General features: G+C 45.0%; 1 protein-coding gene and 1 long non-coding RNA gene across 6 annotated transcripts in view; both read right to left on the bottom strand.

Annotated features, from left to right (window-relative positions):
- Positions 1-19,914, bottom strand: part of LOC309389325 (uncharacterized protein) — a 33,910-nt gene extending 13,996 nt beyond the window's left edge. For 3 of the 5 annotated variants that reach the window (XR_014174931.1, XM_081947558.1, XM_081947557.1), the window contains exons 1-5: positions 19,216-19,914; positions 15,983-16,054; positions 13,933-14,166; positions 11,833-12,066; positions 9,733-9,966 (exon numbers count right to left, since the gene is read on the bottom strand). Coding sequence is in view for 3 of the 5 variants with exons in the window: in XM_081947558.1 (XP_081803684.1) it covers positions 9,733-9,966; positions 11,833-12,066; positions 13,933-14,166; positions 15,983-16,054; positions 19,216-19,273 (832 nt within the window). In the remaining 2 variants the exon portion in view is untranslated. Of the gene's footprint in view, positions 1-8,324; positions 8,379-9,732; positions 9,967-11,832; positions 12,067-13,932; positions 14,167-15,982; positions 16,055-19,215 lie in introns of those variants that run through there. The other 2 variants (XM_081947559.1, XR_014174932.1) reach the window with 2 other exon arrangements.
- On the bottom strand, positions 5,467-7,851 carry LOC309389326. Its single transcript, XR_014174933.1, has 2 exons — positions 7,665-7,851; positions 5,467-5,646 (listed from the first exon to the last, which is right to left on the bottom strand). It is a non-coding gene; the product is annotated as an uncharacterized lncRNA (long non-coding RNA).
- Positions 19,915-20,176: the final 262 nt, after the last annotated feature.

The raw sequence follows: 20,176 nt of genomic DNA, 5'->3' as shown, positions 1-20,176 counted from the left end.
AAGGAGGGCAAGTCAATTAACGAGTATGTTGCAGCGCTCTGCAAGGCCGCAGCGTACAGTGAATTCCGAGACCTGGATGAGCTGATTCTGGACCGCATAATTTGCGGCATACGGGACATTAACCTACAGAGGAGGTTACTCGCTAAATCTAACCTCACTCTGCACATCGCCTTGGACGAAGCCAGGGCGTCTGAATCAGCCGTGAAATCTACTGAGACGCCTCAGCACCAAAGCGCTCCACAAGATGCGCAAAAGAGTACATGCATATATCGCAAGGCTGCAGAGCCTGAGAGCTCAGAAGGCAAGGAAGATGACAGCTGCCGCATGCACAGTAGCAGCACCCAGCCGGCACTCAAATTCAAACCGCATCTCCCGCCTTGTGCTAGCTGTGGAGGAAACCATGCCAAATTGGATTGCCGTTTCCGTGACGCAACCTGCCAGCGCTGCGAGCAAAAGGGGCACATCACCAAGGTGTGCTGGAGCCAATTCCCTGCCACTGCTTGGCAGCCTAGAAGCACACCAAACCACCAATAAGGGGCCTGGCAGAAGCCACCATGGCGCTCAGAGGGCAACAATAGAGTCACCTACCATACGTCAATCGGCCAAGTCCGCACCAGGCGGCCCAAAAAGCTGAAGGTGACAGTCCTCATTGAGAACTTTCCATGTGAGATGGAGATCAACACCGGATCATCATTGACCATCATGCCGTGGTCTACCCTAAAGCAGGCTATCCCTAGCCTAAAGAAGCAGCATTTTCACACCCCTGACATCCGCCTACGCGGTTACCAGGGAAACCGGGGCCCCATCATGGGCCAAGGCATCTTCCAGGTGAAGTTCAAGCAGTTCAGCGGAAAACTCCCAGGGACAGTGGTCAGCTGCATCCTGCAGAGCCTCCTAGGACAAGATTTGTTCCAAGCCCTGGGCCTAGAGGTGACCAGTATCAACGTCTGGAAAGACAACGGCGCTGAAGCCATCTTTAAGGAGTTCGAGGACGTTTTCACCACTGGTCTGGGTAAGTATGTGGGGACTCCAATTTCCTTTAGTTTGGACCCCAACATGGCCCCAATAAGGCTAAAACCCAGGAGAGTACCTTTTGCTCTCTGCCCCAAAATTGACAGGGAAATTGACAAGCTCGTAGGCCAGGGAATCCTAGAGCCGGTTGATCACGCACGCTGGGAGACCCCTATAGTCACACCTGTCAAATCTAATGGGTCTGTCCGCATCTGCGTGGACTACAAGTGCACAATAAATAAAATGCTACCCTGTACCCATTGTACAGCACCTTGTTCATTCATTAGGCCCTGGAAAAATTTTCGCTAAATTGGACATGGCGCAGGCATCCCAACAATTGCCTGTAGATGGCACTAGATTGGAGGCCCAAACCATTGTGACTCACAGGGGTGAATTCAAATGTCAGCGCCTGCAATTCGGCATTAGTATCGCCCCTGGACTGTTGAAAAGCATCATGGAATGGCTTTTGCAGGGGATTCCAGGAGTCGTCCCCTATTTTGACGACATCTTGGTATCGGCTGCAAACGAGGCACAACTTTTAAAACGTGTACGAACAGTTTTGGCTCAAATTAGAGACAAAGGCCTCCAGCTCAAAAAAAGAGAAATGCCAAATTAACATGCCAAGGGTTGAATTCTTAGGGTACCTAATCAATGGCTCTTGGATTCACCCAACCACACAAAAAATCAAAGCAATTCAGGATGCCCCCACACCTCGCAATCAAACCGAGCTGCAGGTATTCCTCAGGCTCCTTAATTTCTACAGCATCTTTCTTAAACAGAAAGCCACCATTGCTGAGCCCTTACACCATCTCCTGGATAATAATGTGAAATGGTCCTGGTGCAAAGCCGAGGTAGCCACATTTGCCGTGTAAAATGAGTCCTGTCGGTGGATTCCTTCCTGGTACAGTATAGCCAGACCCTGCAGTTGGTGCTGACCTGCGACGCTTCCCCATTCGGCGTCGGCGCCGTCCTCAGCTACCGCATGCCCAATGGAACCGAAGCCCCTATTGCATTTTACTCCAGGACCTTGTCTGCCGCAGAGCCAGCTGGACTGTGAGGCTTTGGCTGCAGTGGCCAGAGTAAAGAGGTTCCATGAGTATCTATATGGCCGGGACTTCGAACTGGTTATGGACCACAAGCCGTTGTTGGGCTTACTGGCTGAGGACCGACCTACCCCAGTGTTACTATCACCCCACATGACCAGATGGACCATCTTCCTAGCTGCCTACTCTTACCGTCTCATCCACTGACCAGGCTCCACTTTGAGGCATGCTGATGCTCTAAGCCGCTGCCTGCTGCCTGAACTTCTTGTTGAGCCTATCCTTGAGATGCCAAGTCCTCCACATCGACTGCCTTGAGACTGGGCCTGTCTCATCCAGTGACGTTGCCCGTCACTCTGCAAAGGACTCCACAATCAAGCAAATTTTGAACTGGGTGTGTAGGAGGTGACCCAAGGGGCCTGTTGAGGCTGATTTCAAAATCTATTATACCAAACGTGATGAGTTGTTGGTTGTTAATGGCTGTTTACTGTGGGGGGACCAGGTTGTTGTTCCACCCAAACTGCGCATTGCAATATTAGAGGCTTTACACGTAGGGCATCCTGGAATTGTCAGGATGAAGTCTTTGGCTAGGAGTTACGTATGGTGGCCTAACATGGACAGGGAGATCGAAGAATGAGTGGCTACCTGCACACCGTGCCAGGACTCCAGACCAGCTCCCCCAGAGGCACCCGCTAAAGAGTGGAAGGGACCTCAAGCACCATGGTCTAGGACAGTGGTGGGCAACCTTTTTTTTCAACTGAGCCAAATCTCGCCAAAACCACGATTGAAATTTACTTTGAGAGCCACATTTTTAAAACCGAAAATACATAGGATGGTACACTGTTTTTAGTTTCAATAAGTTTTTATTGAGAATATTCTGCATGCAAGTATCCACATAGGTCGGGAGGATACAAATAACACAACTAATAAAACAAAAACTTTAGAACGATATTATTTATCGATAACGTTAAATTCCGTAAAATTTGCCTTACAATGTAGAGAAAATTACATCCTGACATTGACTGACAAAGTCACAACCACTAATGTGAACATTGCCCTTGCATTTCCTTGGATAGTTTGAGTAAGTCAGGTTTGTATGTTGTTGTTTTTAATTTCATCTCTCTCTCCCACTTTCTTTTTTTCTTTTTCTTTCTCTCTCTCTCTCTGGCTCTTTGTCTCTCTCTCCCTCCCCCATCTCTGTCACTCTGTGTGTGTGTGTGTGTCTGTCTGTCTCTCACTCACTCTGTGTGTGTGTGTGTCTGTCTCTGTCTCTCCCTCTGTCTCTCTCCCCTCCCTTCCTCTCTCTCTGTCACTCTGTGTATGTGGGTGTGTCTGTCTCTCACTCATTCACTTAATCACTCACTCTGTGTGTGTCTCTCTGTCTGTCTATCTTTCTCTCCCTCCCTCCCCCTCTCTGTCTCTCTCTGTCTGTGTGTGTGTGTCTGTCTGTCTGTCTGTCAGTCTCTCTCTGATTCCCTCCCTCACTCCCTCTCTCTGTTCCTCTCTCTGTCTGTCTTTCTCACTCACACACACACACACACACACACACACTGTGGTCACCTTGTTGAGTGTTCCAATCACATTTGAAACACTCAACAACTGGCCTGCATTTATGGTATTTTGCAGCATTCTGCAGTCATAGGACCAAAATTGGTTGTCACTCGCCCGGGCTTTTGCAGAAGCTTCCCTCCGAAGCCCGAGAGGAGGGAGGGGAGCGGGCACCCGGCACACAGAAGAGGCACATTAAAGGGTGTAAAGAGCCGCATGTGGCTCCCGAGCCGCGGGTTGCCCACCACTGGTCTAGGATACACAGTGACTTTGCTGGGCCAGTTCAAGGCCTTACATTTCTCATAGTTGTGGATGCCTACTCGAAATGGTTAGAGGTAGTCCTGATGACCTCCACTATGGCAGAAGTGGTCATCAAGGTGCTACGGAGACTTTTCTCCATGCATGGCCTGCCCAATGTCTTGGTCTCTGACAATGGGCCTCAATTCATAGCCATGCAATTTGAGACCTTCCTAGCAGCTCAGGGAATCAGGCATGCCCTGGTCGCGCCATTCCATCCGGCCTCCAATGGTCAGGCGGAGAGAATAGTGAGATCTGCAAAAGATGCCCTCTCTAGGATGGGCCCAGGAGATTGGCAAACATGGGTTGACCACTATTCGCTAATTCAGCACATCACACCCAGTGCTACTACAGGGAGAAATCCCTCCGAGCTTCTCATGGATCACCGGCTAAGGTCCCACTTAGACTGGCTACACCCCAATTATTCTGCCTCATTGCCCCCAGACTCCACAAGCAAGATTTGGACATTTAGCGTAGGGGATTCGGTATATGCCCACAACTACGCCGTGGGAACTCTGTGGATTCCTGCCACAGTGATAGCCATCACTGGCCCTCGCTCTTACCTCCTAGAGCTCAAGGATGGTAGGAATTGGAGAAGGCATATTGACCAACTCCGTGGCCGCCTATCCAACTCCACTCGTAGACAACCAGAGGTAACTCCTGCATGAGTTAGCCAAAGCCCTACTCAAACGGAGCAAACACTCACTCCTCCCATGGCCAGCTCAAGCCCGAGGGTACCGGGAAACTCATCTGGTTATGTTGCAAGTCCACAATGAGCTCCGAGCAAACCGGTTCTAGAAGCTCCAGCCACGGCCTGTGAAAGGTTCTAGGAGCTTCCACCAAGCAGAGCTGCAGAGCAAACAGGTCTGTCCAACCTGTCCAAGGAAACCCCTCCTACTGAACTGCGCAGGTCAGGCAGAGCTACCCAAAAGCCCGCCTACCTGCATGACTACATAACAAGTAGGATTGTTCCATCCAAGAGGGGAAGGTTGTTAAATACTTGTTCTAATTACAGTGGTTTCGACCAAGGTCCTCTATTCCAGCGGGAACAGAGATTTAATCCTATTGGTCGAAGGGTCTGACAGCTCCCTATAAAAGGGCTGCTGTCAGACTCAACCTTCGCTGGATTGTTCTCACTTGTTGTACTTAATAAAGAGCTGTTGTTACCGTTAAGCCTGTGTGTGCCTATCCATTACCCAATCTAACACTAATGAACAGTTCTGATATGCCCTGGAGGTCTGGATAGCTATAACTCAACTCTGTATATCTTCAGGACCCAGAGAAAGTCAATCAAATATTACCATCTATTGAGGTTTTACAGCAAATCCAATGAATGAATAAATTAAATATGTAATTACTGAATTCAATTTGTATCTTGCCCTGAATTTATCTCCCTCCCCCCCCCCCCCCCCCCAGATAGTTAATTACTCCTATGGTAAGGTTTTTAGGCCAATATTTGGGTAGAGAAAAAGCTGTTTGTTGGTTCAGTAAAAAGAGATAGTAAGAGACAATTCTGCTGAAGTCAAAAAAATTAAACCTTCAACCCCTTGCTTGAATTGCTATAGTGAAATGTAAGAAAAATTATGAATGTATTTTATTTAATAGGAAATGTTCGTTATGTAAACATTGATGGAGATTCTCAGTTATCCAGGTCATGGTTATCCCAAAGGTGCTTTTCCAAAAGGCAACTGGACTTTCTTTGATTTTCTTTGAAGATGTTTCACTTCTCATTCAAGAAGCTTCTTCAGTTCTGAAGGAAAAACAAAGAAAGTCCAGTTGCCTCTTGAAAAAGCACCTTTGGGACATTGATTCACACTTTGGTTTCAGGATGATGAAACATATTAAGAAACATATTAATTTTCAGAGCAAGCCTCCTTTTTGAAACAAGAAGAATATGGACATATTCTTTTCTATACTGTTTTGAGATTATATGGACAGAAGGGCTTTTTAGACTGAAGAGAAATCTGATGACTAAATGTTTTTTTGGCTTTTGAAAGTGCAAAATAGAATTTTAAGTAGTTGCTTTGCAAGCCCTCTTGTAGTGCTATGAACTTACAGAGGTTACACTAAAATAAGATAAAGGAGAAAAAAAGAACAAAGCCATAACTCTCAATTAAAGAATGATCTCCAGATAAAACACAATGAAAATATAAAATCCCATTTGAGATGCTGAAGCATATTAAACGAAAAACATGAGCTGCATGAAGGCAGGTTGATTACGCATTTCCCTGCATGTGGATTAGAGACCTGTCAAGATGACAGATGAGACACACCCAGGAGGAAGGGACCCATTCTAAAGATTGACAACAATCTTAGCAAATAATCACCTTTTCGCTCTGTGTGTCTCTGTTTCTCTCTCTGTCTGTCTCTCTCTATCTCTCACTGTGTCTCTCTCTGTCTCTCTCTCTCTCTCACACACACACACACACACAGACACACACGCACACACGCACACCAGGGGTGGGTTCCTTCCAGTTCTAACCTCTTCTATAGAAGAGGTTCCACAAATCTACCGTGCCGTTTAGAACCGGTTCCAGCTCCCTCCCCCACTCATTCCGCACCATGCTTGCCCTGCCCGCCGCTCACTGATTCGCTGGCTCACCAATCGCCCCGCCCACCTCTAAGAGTCCTATCTAAACCTTAAAGTCTTAAAGCTGTCAAATTTGAACACCCCTGGGTTTTTTTTCTAAAGGGTTAAGGGTGCAAGGGTCTTGTAACTTGACAGCTTTAAGACTTGCACACTTCAATGCCAGAGTTTCTGAGCCAACATGACTGGAGGAGGAATTCTGGGAGTTGAAGTCCACAAGCTGTCAAGTTTGAACACCCCTGGTTAGGGGTGCAAGGGTCTTGTAACTTGACAGCTTTAAGACTTGCGTGCTTCAAATGCCAGAGTTTCTGAGCCAACATTTTGGTTGCTAAGCAAGAGCATTGTTAAATGAGTTTCATCACATTTTACAAGTTGGCCATGCCCACCCAGTTACATGGTTGGCAAGCCACTCCCACCCAGTCACATGGCTGGCAAGCCACTCCCACAAAGCAGGCCACACATAAAGAAGAGGTTCTAAAAAATTTTGAAACCCACCACTGATGCACACACATGCGCACACACATATGAAGGGAACCTTTCTTGAGCCAAGAAAGGCAAACTATGGGAAACAGAATAATTTAGAGCAAGGGTGTCAAACTCACAGCCCGTGGGCTGGATGTGTCCCACCTGGCCACATGCACCCCCGGTTCAGCAAAGGGGGGAAAAGTCACGATACATCATGTGATGACAATGTGATGCCACAAGTTTGACACCCATGATTTAGACCAATTCCTAGAATTCAACTAAAATTGCTGAGTTGAGAGAGAGAGAGAGAGAGAGACTGATTTAGAGCATGTGTAACAAAACAATTACAAAGGAGCAATACAAGAAAATAGCTATATTATATTGTAATCAGAGTCTCCTAGCAGAGGGCCTGGATTTCTCCAACTTAAAAACGAGAACAAATAGATATTTGCACCCTTTCCATTTCTGGGCAAAAAATCCACCTTGTTTGGAGGTACGTTGGAGTTTGATATTAACAGAATCACATTATTTGCCCTCTGCAAAAACTCCACCATCTAGGAATTATACCAAGGACTAGGACAGTGCAGCCAACATATATTTAAAGATCTTTTGGTTGGTCATGAGACGCAAGAAGCTGTGTGCATTTTGTTGAAAGGTCTGAAAAGAGGAGAGCAACTAATAGATCATCATCCAGATTCTAATGAAAGAGGACCCACCTCCAATGACAATCAGGGAAGATAGTTGTTATAATCAACTGCTGCTGCTGCTCCACTTCTTATCCTCATCCTCTTCCTCCTCTTCTTCTCCTCTTCTTCTTCTCCTTCTCCTCTTCTTCTCCTCCTCCTCTTCTTCTCTTTTTCTCTTCTTCTTCTTCCTCCATTTCTCCTCCTCCTCCTCCTCCTCCTCCTCCTCCTCCTCCTCCTCCTCTTCTTCTTCTTCTTCTCCTCCTCCTCCTCCTCCTCCTCCTTTATATGCAGTATAAAAAAAGGCTGTGTATGTGTGTGTGTTCCAACATAACTCTGAAATGCCTCAAGCAATTTCAACCAAACTTAATACACAGATGAAAAATACTGTGGGGGTACGACACCCCTAACACCCTTCAGGGTGTGTGTTCTGTTAAGATACAGCCTGTTGTGTTATACTGCCATACTGGCTTCTACTGTACAGTGCAGTGGAGTTGCCATGGTAATGGATTCACAGTACTCCACAAGGGGGCTCCCTCTGGTGAGGAGAAAAATTCAACATTATAAATTACGTTTGGTCCGGACATTTTCCCCTTATAAATAAATACCCAGGCAACACCGGGTTATCGGCTAGTTGCTTATAATACCATAGCAAACAATATCCAGATTCCAAGAACACATTATAATACTTACATTTGTCTCTGCTCTGTCTCACTAAATGTGTAAGGCAGATAATTAAGTTCTATCCTAAGGACAGAAAGATCAATAAAAATGTAAAACTTTGCCATTAAATAAAAGAATTAAACCAGAAGCTTGTTATTTAAAACCATCCACAAAACACTTTGTTTATTCCTTATCAGGAAGTCGGCTTTGCAATTTCTTCAAATATCTATGATCCTGTGCAGCCAGAAATGGAGACATCCCCATTGCAGAAAGTGCCTTCAGGGAAGACACTTGGTCTATGCACAGTAATGAGTCACAAATGCACATTTATTGAAATGGAATTGTTTTAGAAAAACATCCCAAGCTGGCACTTGAACTGACAAACTACTTTGCTATCCCCACATTACAATGCTTCATCTTGTTTCTTCTCTTCTTTCTATTATCTCCGCCAGCATCCCTTGACAGTTATACCTGGCAATAGTATTGATGGGCTACTTCCTAAATTGACAATGGGTGCTTTATGGACCAAGAAGCTAGCTTGGGTTAATATCAGCAACACAAATGTTGTTTAATTACTTGAAAAGGGTTTCATAGGAGCACAAAGCAGAAAGGATTGTTGTTCAGCAGTGATCGATCCCTTTTCAGCAAGTGAGAAACTCAGGAAGATTGAGCCCCATCACAGTTTTTATAAAAGGAAGATTTTATACTTCTACTAGCCAATAACCCGGCATTACCCAGGTATTATTTATAGGGGGGAAATGTCCAAACCAAACATAATTTCTAATGTTGGATTTTCTCCTTAACAGAGAGAGCACTATTGTGGAGTACCATGAAGCCATTACCATGGCAACTCCATTGTGCGGCACAATAGAAGCCATTTTAAGGCAGTACAGTAGAAGCCATTTTAAAGCAGTACAGTAGAAGCCATTTTAAGATACAACAGGCTGCATCTTAACAGAACACACACCCCGAGGAGTGTTAGGGGTGTCTTCTTACCCCCACAGTATTTGTTTCCAGAGAGTAAGTCATCTGTGTACCAAGTTTGATTGAAATTGCTCAAGGTGCTCCAGAGTTATGCTGGAACATACACACACAAGCACGCACACACACACAGCCATTTTTATATAGATAAATAGATTTATTTTACTCTTCCTACTGTAGCTTAAGAAGAAACCTCTTTTCTCGTTATCTTTTGTTTAATTCCTGGCCATCTTGGATTTCCCTTCCTGTTTTTCCATTGTTGTTTTAATGCATCATCAACTTTATTGGATCTTCCCTGCTCTCTCAGCCCATTACTTAAGAGAAACTGAAGAGAGAAAGTCTCTCAGATGGAGCTCCATTATGATTGATCATTACCTGGTCGCATGCATTGCTTGAGTTTCCTCCCATATATATTTCTCAAGATTTATTAAGATTAAGTGCCTCAATAATTACTGACCTTGGACTTCCGGTTCCGGCGGCTGACGGCAACGGGCAACTCGTTGCTCGCTCCGGCTCCCCGGTGGGCTTCCCGACTCCTTGGGGGGCACAGGACATCCCGTAGAGGCGTCCTGCCGGAGGGGCGGCATTGCGGGGGATCCCTGCATCGGCGGCGGCTGGCAGGAGGTCCCCTGCACGCTCAAGGCACCGGGGAGCAGATCGGAGGGCGCGTGGGCGTGTCTTCGCAGACAGGCTGTTCGGAGTGAAAAAAAGAAAGCTGAAGGATGCAGCGGCGGAGCGGTGAGGTGTAGACTCCCTTCATTCCTATTACCAACTATAAAATCTGTCTGCTGTGCTAACTTGAACTTTTGGCTCGAATTGGAGAGGTGCAGCTGGAGGGGAGGGGGATTCCCCCCCCCTTGGACAAACGGCTGGAAACAAGAGAGCTCTCAGCCCCAAGGGAAGGAGGAGGGGGAGAGCCAAACTAAAGATGTCACACCCCTATTGAATGGATTTATACATTTAAACTTTTAAGGTTTAGGACAATGAGATCTAGAAGCCTTGGGAACTTTGAACTTTGAAAACTTTATTTGTTGCCTCAATACCCGAAGCTGGCAGGGCAAGATGGCACACTTCCGTTGTCTTTATGAGATGTGAGACTTGGCTCCACCTTTTAACTTCAGGCTTCCGGTCTTTGTCTCCGTGCTACCTGGATAATTCTCTTGTGGATTGATTGCTTCTGAACCCCCTGGAGTGAAAAACGACTGCTCTTTTGCCAGGGTGATTAGAAAATTCCCCTGTGCCTGGACTCTCTGCCTCCTAGACTCTCTTGGCTGTTCTATCTCTCTGACTGATCCTTCTTTATACTGACTGGACTCTTTATTTTATAAACAATGGCATCTAAAAGACCACCTCCTGGAAAGTCAGGCTTTGCTGCCTCAGCCCCAACATCTGCAACCTCCAGTCCTAGCACACAATCAACGTTAATAGCCTTCAAGCAACCTTAATCTACGGACCTGGAGCTTCACCAAATGTTACAACAACTTTTGCAGGGACAAGAGGAAATAAAGAGACAATTGAAGGAGATGAAAGAAGAAATTAAAGAGAACCAGGATAAAATTAATAAGAACTTACAGAGACTGGATCTTTTGGAAGATGGGGCGGCTGAGATGAAGGGAGGGATAGAGGGCGTGCAGAGGGGAAACAAAGAACCTGACACCCAACAAGTGAAAATAGAGTTTGAGAGAATGTCTTTTTATCTTAGATTCCAGAACGTGATGGAGACAGATGATGAAAATATAAGGGACATCATGACAACCATTTTGGCTGAGTATATTCAGACGGAAAAACAGCAGATGGAATGGGAGATAGATCTGGTTTATAGAGTGAACTCAGCCTATGCCAGAACACACAATGTACCCAGGGAGGTACATATTAAATTTCTTAGAAAAAGCACAAGAGGCAAAATTCTGGGTGTACAAAGGGGGCAGGCACTGACATACCACGATAGGGAAATAACCATCTTGAAGCAGATCCCCAAGAAAATTAGGGAAAAAAGGAAAAATTATTCGCAATTGGCGAATAAATTATACCAGAAGGGGGTGTGGTTTAGATGGTTGATGCCTGAAGGTATGTTGATATTCTGGGAGGAGACAAGAATTAGAATTAACACACCCATAGAGGCACAGGCCTTTATGGGAAAAAATAAAATACACCTAGAAAAAACAGAAGATCCTCCAACGGATATGCAGGACACGGGAGGGGCCGGAGCTCTGCCAGCGGGGGGAGAAGGGGCAATACCAAGAAAGCTCAGATCACAAAAATGAATAAGAAAATCTCATTGATATAAACTGACCGAAAGGAGTAATGGAATTAACATGTGGATTATATATTACAATGTATAAACTGATTGAAAGTACCAATAGAATTAATATGCTGATTGTATATGACTATGCATTTAATGTTTTATATTCAGATGTATACTATGAGTTTGGAGGGAGGGGGCGCCTACCAAACTTTGCAACTGCCAAAATTTGTATACCTTTCCATTACCTTTTCCCTTATAAATGTTAAAAAAACCAATAAAACTTTTTTTAAAAAAATAATAATAATTACTGACCTTGGACTTCCGGTTCCGGCGGCTGATGGCGACGGGCAACTCGTTGCTCGCTCCGGCTCCCCGGTGGGCTTCCCGACTCCTTGGGGGGCACAGGATGCCCCGTAGAGGCGTCCTGCCGGAGGGGCGGCATCGCAGGGGATCCCCGCATCGGCGGTGGCTGGCGGGAGGTCCCCTGCGCGCTCAAGGCACTGGGGAGCAGATCGGAGGGCGCGTGGGCGCGTCTTCGCTGACAGGCTGTTCGGAGTGAAAAAAAGAAAGCTGAAGGATGCAGCGGCGGAGCGGTGAGGTGTAGAGTCCCTTCATTCCTATTACCAACTATAAAATCTGTCTGTTGTGCTAACTTGAACTTTTGGCTCGAATTGGAGAGGTGCGGCTGGAGGGGAGGGGGATTTCCCCCCCCTTTGGACAAGCGGCTGGAAACAAGAGAGCTCTCAGCCCCAAGGGAAGGAGGAGGGGGAGAGCCAAACTAAAGATGTCACACCCCTATTGAATGGATTTTCACATTTAAACTTTTAAGGTTTAGGACAATGAGATCTAGAAGCCTTGGGAACTTTGAACTTTGAAAACTTTATTTGTTGCCTCAATACCCGAAGCTGGCAGGGCAAGATGGCACACTTCCGTTGTCTTTATGAGATGTGAGACTTGGCTCCACCTTTTAACTTCAGGCTTCCGGTCTTTGTCTCCGTGCTACCTGGATAATTCTCTTGTGGATTGATTGCTTCTGAACCCCCTGGAGTGAAAAACGACTGCTCTTTTGCCAGGGTGATTAGAAAATTCCCCTGTGCCTGGACTCTCTGCCTCCTAGACTCTCTTGGCTGTTCTATCTCTCTGACTGATCCTTCTTTATACTGACTGGACTCTTTATTTTATAAACAATGGCATCTAAAAGACCACCTCCTGGAAAGTCAGGCTTTGCTGCCTCAGCCCCAACATCTGCAACCTCCAGTCCTAGCACACAATCAACGTTAATAGCCTTCAAGCAACCTTAATCTACGGACCTGGAGCTTCACCAAATGTTACAACAACTTTTGCAGGGACAAGAGGAAATAAAGAGACAATTGAAGGAGATGAAAGAAGAAATTAAAGAGAACCAGGATAAAATTAATAAGAACTTACAGAGACTGGATCTTTTGGAAGATGGGGCGGCTGAGATGAAGGGAGGGATAGAGGGCGTGCAGAGGGGAAACAAAGAACCTGACACCCAACAAGTGAAAATAGAGTTTGAGAGAATGTCTTTTTATCTTAGATTCCAGAACGTGATGGAGACAGATGATGAAAATATAAGGGACATCATGACAACCATTTTGGCTGAGTATATTCAGACGGAAAAACAGCAGATGGAATGGGAGATAGATCTGGTTTATAGAGTGAACTCAGCCTATGCCAGAACACACAATGTACCCAGGGAGGTACATATTAAATTTCTTAGAAAAAGCACAAGAGACGAAATTCTGGGTGTACAAAGGGGGCAGGCACTGACATACCACGATAGGGAAATAACCATCTTGAAGCAGATCCCCAAGAAAATTAGGGAAAAAAGGAAAAATTATTCGCAATTGGCGAATAAATTATACCAGAAGGGGGTGTGGTTTAGATGGTTGATGCCTGAAGGTATGTTGATATTCTGGGAGGAGACAAGAATTAGAATTAACACACCCATAGAGGCACAGGCCTTTATGGGAAAAAATAAAATACACCTAGAAAAAACAGAAGATCCTCCAACGGATATGCAGGACACGGGAGGGGCCGGAGCTCTGCCAGCGGGGGGAGAAGGGGCAATACCAAGAAAGCTCAGATCACAAAAATGAATAAGAAAATCTCATTGATATAAACTGACCGAAAGGAGTAATGGAATTAACATGTGGATTATATATTACAATGTATAAACTGATTGAAAGTACCAATAGAATTAATATGCTGATTGTATATGACTATGCATTTAATGTTTTATATTCAGATGTATACTATGAGTTTGGAGGGAGGGGGCGCCTACCACACTTTGCAACTGCCAAAATTTGTATACCTTTCCATTACCTTTTCCCTTATAAATGTTAAAAATCCAATAAAACTTTTTTTTTTAAAAAAATAATAATTACTGACCTTGGACTTCCGGTTCCGGCGGCTGATGGCGACAGGCAACTCGTTGCTCGCTCCCGCTCCCCGGTGGGCTTCCTGACTCCTTGGGGGGCACAGGACACCCCGTAGAGGCGTCCTGCCGGAGGGGCGGCATCGCAGGGGATCCCTGCATCGGCGGTGGCTGGCGGGAGGTCCCCTGTGCGCTCAAGGCACTGGGGAGCAGATCGGAGGGCGCGTGGGCGCGTCTTCGCTGACAGGCTGTTCGGAGTGAAAAAAAGAAAGCTGAAGGATGCAGCGGCGGAGCGGTGAGGTGTAGACTCCCTTCATTCCTATTACCAACTATAAAATCTGTCTGTTGTGCTAACTTGAACTTTTGGCTCGAATTGGAGAGGTGCGGCTGGAGGGGAGGGGGATTTCCCCCCCCCTTGGACAAGCGGCTGGAAACAAGAGAGCTCTCAGCCCCAAGGGAAGGAGGAGGGGGAGAGCCAAACTAAAGATGTCACACTCCTATTGAATGGATTTTCACATTTAAACTTTTAAGGTTTAGGACAATGAGATCTAGAAGCCTTGGGAACTTTGAACTTTGAAAACTTTATTTGTTGCCTCGATACCCGAAGCTGGCAGGGCAAGATGGCACACTTCCGTTGTCTTTATGAGATGTGAGACTTGGCTCCACCTTTTAACTTCAGGCTTCCGGTCTTTGTCTCCGTGCTACCTGGATAATTCTCTTGTGGATTGATTGCTTCTGAACCCCCTGGAGTGAAAAACGACTGCTCTTTTGCCAGGGTGATTAGAAAATTCCCCTGTGCCTGGACTCTCTGCCTCCTGGACTCTCTTGGCTGTTCTATCTCTCTGACTGATCCTTCTTTATACTGACTGGACTCTTTATTTTATAAACAATGGCATCTAAAAGACCACCTCCTGGAAAGTCAGGCTTTGCTGCCTCAGCCCCAACATCTGCAACCTCCAGTCCTAGCACACAATCAACGTTAATAGCCTTCAAGCAACCTTAATCTACGGACCTGGAGCTTCACCAAATGTTACAACAACTTTTGCAGGGACAAGAGGAAATAAAGAGACAATTGAAGGAGATGAAAGAAGAAATTAAAGAGAACCAGGATAAAATTAATAAGAACTTACAGAGACTGGATCTTTTGGAAGATGGGGCGGCTGAGATGAAGGGAGGGATAGAGGACGTGCAGAGGGGAAACAAAGAACTTGACACCCAACAAGTGAAAATAGAGTTTGAGAGAATGTCTTTTTATCTTAGATTCCAGAACGTGATGGAGACAGATGATGAAAATATAAGGGACATCATGACAACCATTTTGGCTGAGTATATTCAGAAGGAAAAACAACAGATGCGGTGGGAAATAGACCTGGCTTATAGAGTGAACTCAGCGTATGCTAGAACACACAATGTCCCCAGGGAGGTACACATTAAATTTCTTAGGAAAAGCACAAGAGATGAAATCCTGAATGCACAAAGGGGGCAAGCCTTGATATACAAAGATAAGGAGATAACCATTCTGAAACAGATGCCCAAGAAAGTGAGGGAGAAAAGAAAATCTTATTCGCAATTGGCGAATAAACTATACCAGAAGAGGGTGTGGTTTCGATGGTTATTGCCTGAAGGTATGCTAATATTCTGGGAGGAGACAAGAGTTAGAATTAATACACCCATAGAGGCGCAGGCCTTTATGGAAAAAAATAAATTACTCCTAGAAAAACCAGAAGATACTTCAGTAGATGTACAAGACACGGGAGGGGCCAGAGCACTGCCAGCTGGGGGAAATGGGGCGACATCAAGAAAGCTCAGATCACACAAATAAGTAAGAAAATCCATGTGATATAAACTGACCGAAATTACCAATTGAATTTACCACACTGACTATATGCTATTATGTAATATTTGAATTTTATGCAAATGTATACTATGAGTTTGGAGGGGGGGTGCACCTACCGCATTTCGCAGCTGCCAAAATTTGTAACCTTTCCCCTACCTTTTCCCTATGTAAAACATCAAAAAACCAATAAAAAACTTTGTTTAAAAAAAATAATAATAATTACTGACCTTGACTGTGGCTGATGACTGGACGTAATGGTATGTGGAAAAGACTTGAGGGATGAGGGGAAGAGATGTTGCCTAGGAATGATCAGACAAGAAGGGAAGGAGCTCACAGTTACTTAATGGTCAGAGAAAGAAACTCCAGAAGGACACACCCTAATTAATCAAGCGGTTAAGACTGACAGTGGGAGATTTGTACTTTCATACTTGCAAGATTATGTTAATGTAGCCTTACAATAAAGTTCCCAATTGCAATGTATGACTGAAAGTTGGACCATAAGAAAGGCTGAGCGCCAAAGAATTGAGACCTTTGAACTATGGTGCTGGAGCAGACTTCTCCGAGTCCCTTGGATTGCAAGGCAATAAAAACGGTCAGTCCTAGAGGGGATCAACCCTGACTGCTCTTTAGAAGGCCAGATCCTGAAGATGAAACTCAAATATTTGCCTAATGAGAAGGATGGACTCACTGTAGAAGAGCCTAATGCTGGGAAAGATTGAGGACAAAAGAAGGGGATGACAGAGAATGAGGTGGCTGGATGGAGTCATCAAAGTAGTAGGCGTGAGCTTAAATGGACTCCAGAGGATGATAGAGGACAGGAAGGCCTGGAGGAATGTTGTCCATGGGGTCGCGATAGGTCAGATACAACTTCGCAACTAACAACAACAGTAATTTTTTTAATACACTATATACTATATTTAATATTTATTATTCTATGTACAGTCTTGCAACCTCCTCCACCTACGTATTTAATTATTTAACTGTTTTGTATGTATTTTATAACGTATTTTAGTGACTGTACACCGCCCCGAGTCCCTTTCGGGAGAGGGGGCGGTCTATAAATATGAATAATAAAATAAAATAAAACAGTAATAAAATAGACTTCACTTCTCTGGCCATACTTCCTGTCTGATGTACCTGGAGGGCTAGCATCAATTTTGCAACAAGGGAGATGAAAGCAGGTTGGCTTAGTTTCATGTGGAGCACTTATCTTCTAGCTCATCCATGAAATACTACAATATGGTCTACAGCTACATGTTGATTGCGTCTGTAGGGATTCCTATGCATAATTAGGAGTCTGTTGTTTAAAATTTAAAGCAAAGGAATGCAATCAAGCTAACCGCAAATTTGTTTTGTTTTGTTTTTTGTTTTTTCATTGAGAGTGATGCATTCACCATGTCACAAAAATGATGATTAACAGCAGCATTAAACAAGTGTCTATGTTGACTGAATACAACTGCAGATGTGCTTTGAAACTCTTTAAACAGGGGCCAAACTAGATGAGATATATTCAAAATATATTGTTTTCCTTTTTTTAAAAAAATAATCAGACTATGTTGTACACACAAAGGGATGGGGAACCCACCACTGCTCTATTCCCTCCCTCCCTCCAGAGGACTCCATGACTATGAACATATTTATTTTTTAAAAAAATAATCAGACTATGTTGTACACACAAAGGGATGGGGAACCCACCACTGCTCTATTCCCTCCCTCCCTCCCTCCCTCCCTCCAGAGGACTCCATGACTATGAACATATTTAGGCTTGTAAGACAAATATCAGTAAAAGTGAATGTTTATAGCTCAGGGGTTGCACTGTGGGATCCGTGGTTCTTTCTGAGCTGGGTTGTTTTCTTGCAGATGTTTCATTACCCAGCTAGTAAACATCATCAGTGCAACTTAGTTGGGTAATGAAGCAGCTGCAAGAAAACAACCCAGCTCAGGAAGCACTGAAAATCTCATAATTTTCAATAGTTGGTACTTGTCCTTTCTAGGCAAAAGATAAACAGAGGGAACTAGCAATAAATCAATGTTTGTTACTATACTGTTGTACAAAAGGCACACTGATTAGGCCCCAAGATAGGGCCCCTCTGTAATTCCACTGCCAACAACTCGGTCTTCTTCTGCATCCTCACATCCTTCTCCCTCTTCTCAACCTTATCTCTATTCACAAACACCTTCCTTGCAATCTCCAATAATTCACTTGTATTTTTGCCCAAAGCTCCCTCCAGTCTCTGCAACTTCCTTCTAATGACCTCATAACTCTGAGCTATGAAACGTTCATTCAACATCCTCACATTGTCTTCAGCTCTAGGGTCCACTTGTGTATACAACTGATAAGCCTCAATCAGTCTTTGGAGAAAACTCTCTGGACTCTCATCTGCCTTTTGCATCACTAAAGACGGTTTAGACATATTTACAGGGGGTTTCCCTGCCATTCGGAGGGCCCTTACTGTTAAATTCTGATAATCCTTGAGTTTCTCCATATGAGCCCCCTTCCGGGTGGTCCATTTCATATCCTCCTCGGGTGCCTTTTCTGCCAACTCCTGCTATAAATTTGGCACTTTAGGTGATTGATCTTGAACACACTTCCTGACTGCCGTCTTCCACTTCTCCTGGCCCCCCTTCTTCCCCTCCACTCACAGGCGTGCCGTCTGCAGCTTCTGCTTTCGGCACAACAGTATCTACCAGACTCTTCTGTTTCCTGCGTACTACAGGCGCCCCCCCCCCCCGCTGCAGCTACAGCCTGAGGTTGCTGTGCTAAAAGGGGTGGGGGTGGCGCGGACGGCGGGGGCCTCACCACATTGTCTTCCTCCACACTCAAGATTTTCTTTCCACTGTCTGTCTTATCCTCCTTCTGCTTAACTTTTACAGACCTCCCATTACAACAACCTCCCCTTACTGGTTTATTCTTGATCCCTTTATGTCTAGCTATACACAGTCTCACCATCTCTGTCTGACATTGTAACAATTCATCAGCTCTCTCAGACACTGTGTTAAGCCACTGATCTATATAAGGATATTGGTTTGGATATTTCTCCTCATTTTGAGTAATCAAAAGCCACAGATCGTTTATGACTTGTTCTCTAAAAGTCCCCTGACGTGGCCACCCCACTCCCATATGGGGCCACTGCTGTTCACACAAAAACCTCAACCTTTCCTTAGTGACTTTAGGATAAGGCACTTTATATTGGACATGATTAAAATAATCCTCAAATCCTTTTAGCATGCATTCCAACAGTGTGCTGGGAATGCTTGATGAACCACCCATTGCTACCAACACAACCACCGACCCGTAGCCTCAGAAACCACGACCACTAACGGGAACTGCGGTGGCAACCACCCACACAACCTAACACGGAATACTTTAGGGTCGATGCCCCGACTCCAGGAGGGTGATCAGTCCCCCTCTTCTATCTTCAAATGAGATAGGTACTTCCCTTAATCAACGTATACTCGCCTGAAATGTCTTCACACATGTCCTGGCCAGGAAAAGGTTCAGACCTCCTTTCTTGCATTCAAGGGTTCTTGGGCTAGCTTACCAGCACCGTCAGCTCCACAGAGAGGTCGCTACCGTCTCCCAGAGGTGAAGCCCCTGTGGCACCTGGAGAAGGTTCGGGAGCGGCCTCCCACTGGATCTGAGGGGTGAAGCTGCCCTCAGCGAAACATCGCCTCGCCTAAGAGTCCCATCTGGAAGGTGCCATGTTGTTGTGGAAATCAAGGAGTCAAAGACCAGCTCTTTCCAATGCAAGAAAGTTTATTGCGCAGGTTCAAACACCCAAAGTAGGAAAAACAGTCTGAACCCCGAATGGGTCATTTCAGCAACCTTTTATACTCATTCTGACGTATACAATTACATTAACATACATGTTCCAAACATGGTAAAAGGATGGGTGCAAAGTTACAGAAAAGATAAGAATAAAAAGCCCTTAGTGGGCGGTTTATAAAGTGTAGACATCTGAAAGAAAATAGAGGAACCGTCCCCTGTCCTTGACCGATAAACAGGATACACCCCTCATGGTTTGTCTGTTCTTAGAGATAAAAATACCAATGTCTTATATCAGCAATTCAAACTGGCAACAGCTTGCACGTTTCTCCTTGACCAGAGTTTATACCTTTAATTATAAAGAACCAAAGTTTTAGGCCTAGTTTTTCTCCTTCCTCAATACTTTTCTAGTTGATCAATGTTGGAAGTAATGTCCTTCTGGGTTCAGTTCCAAGTGGGGGAAAAGACACTGGAAACATGGAGGGTGCTTGGAAAGATGGTTTAATGGTGGACAGGATCACATGGCTCGAGTTCCTGTACATCAAAGGGGGATCACATGTTTCCAGATGTTGGGTGAAGAAGAAAAGGAGAGTGAGATGCTGAAAGTCCCTGGTTTTATGCCCTCTCTGGTCTTTGATCTTGATCTTGTATTCTG

The sequence above is a fragment of the Natrix helvetica genome, assembly GCF_964273705.1.
Source record: "Natrix helvetica genome assembly, chromosome: 3".
NCBI lineage: Eukaryota > Metazoa > Chordata > Lepidosauria > Squamata > Natricidae > Natrix > Natrix helvetica.
The sequence above is the reverse complement of the archived record's forward strand: the minus strand, read 5'-3'. Positions and strand labels throughout refer to the sequence as shown.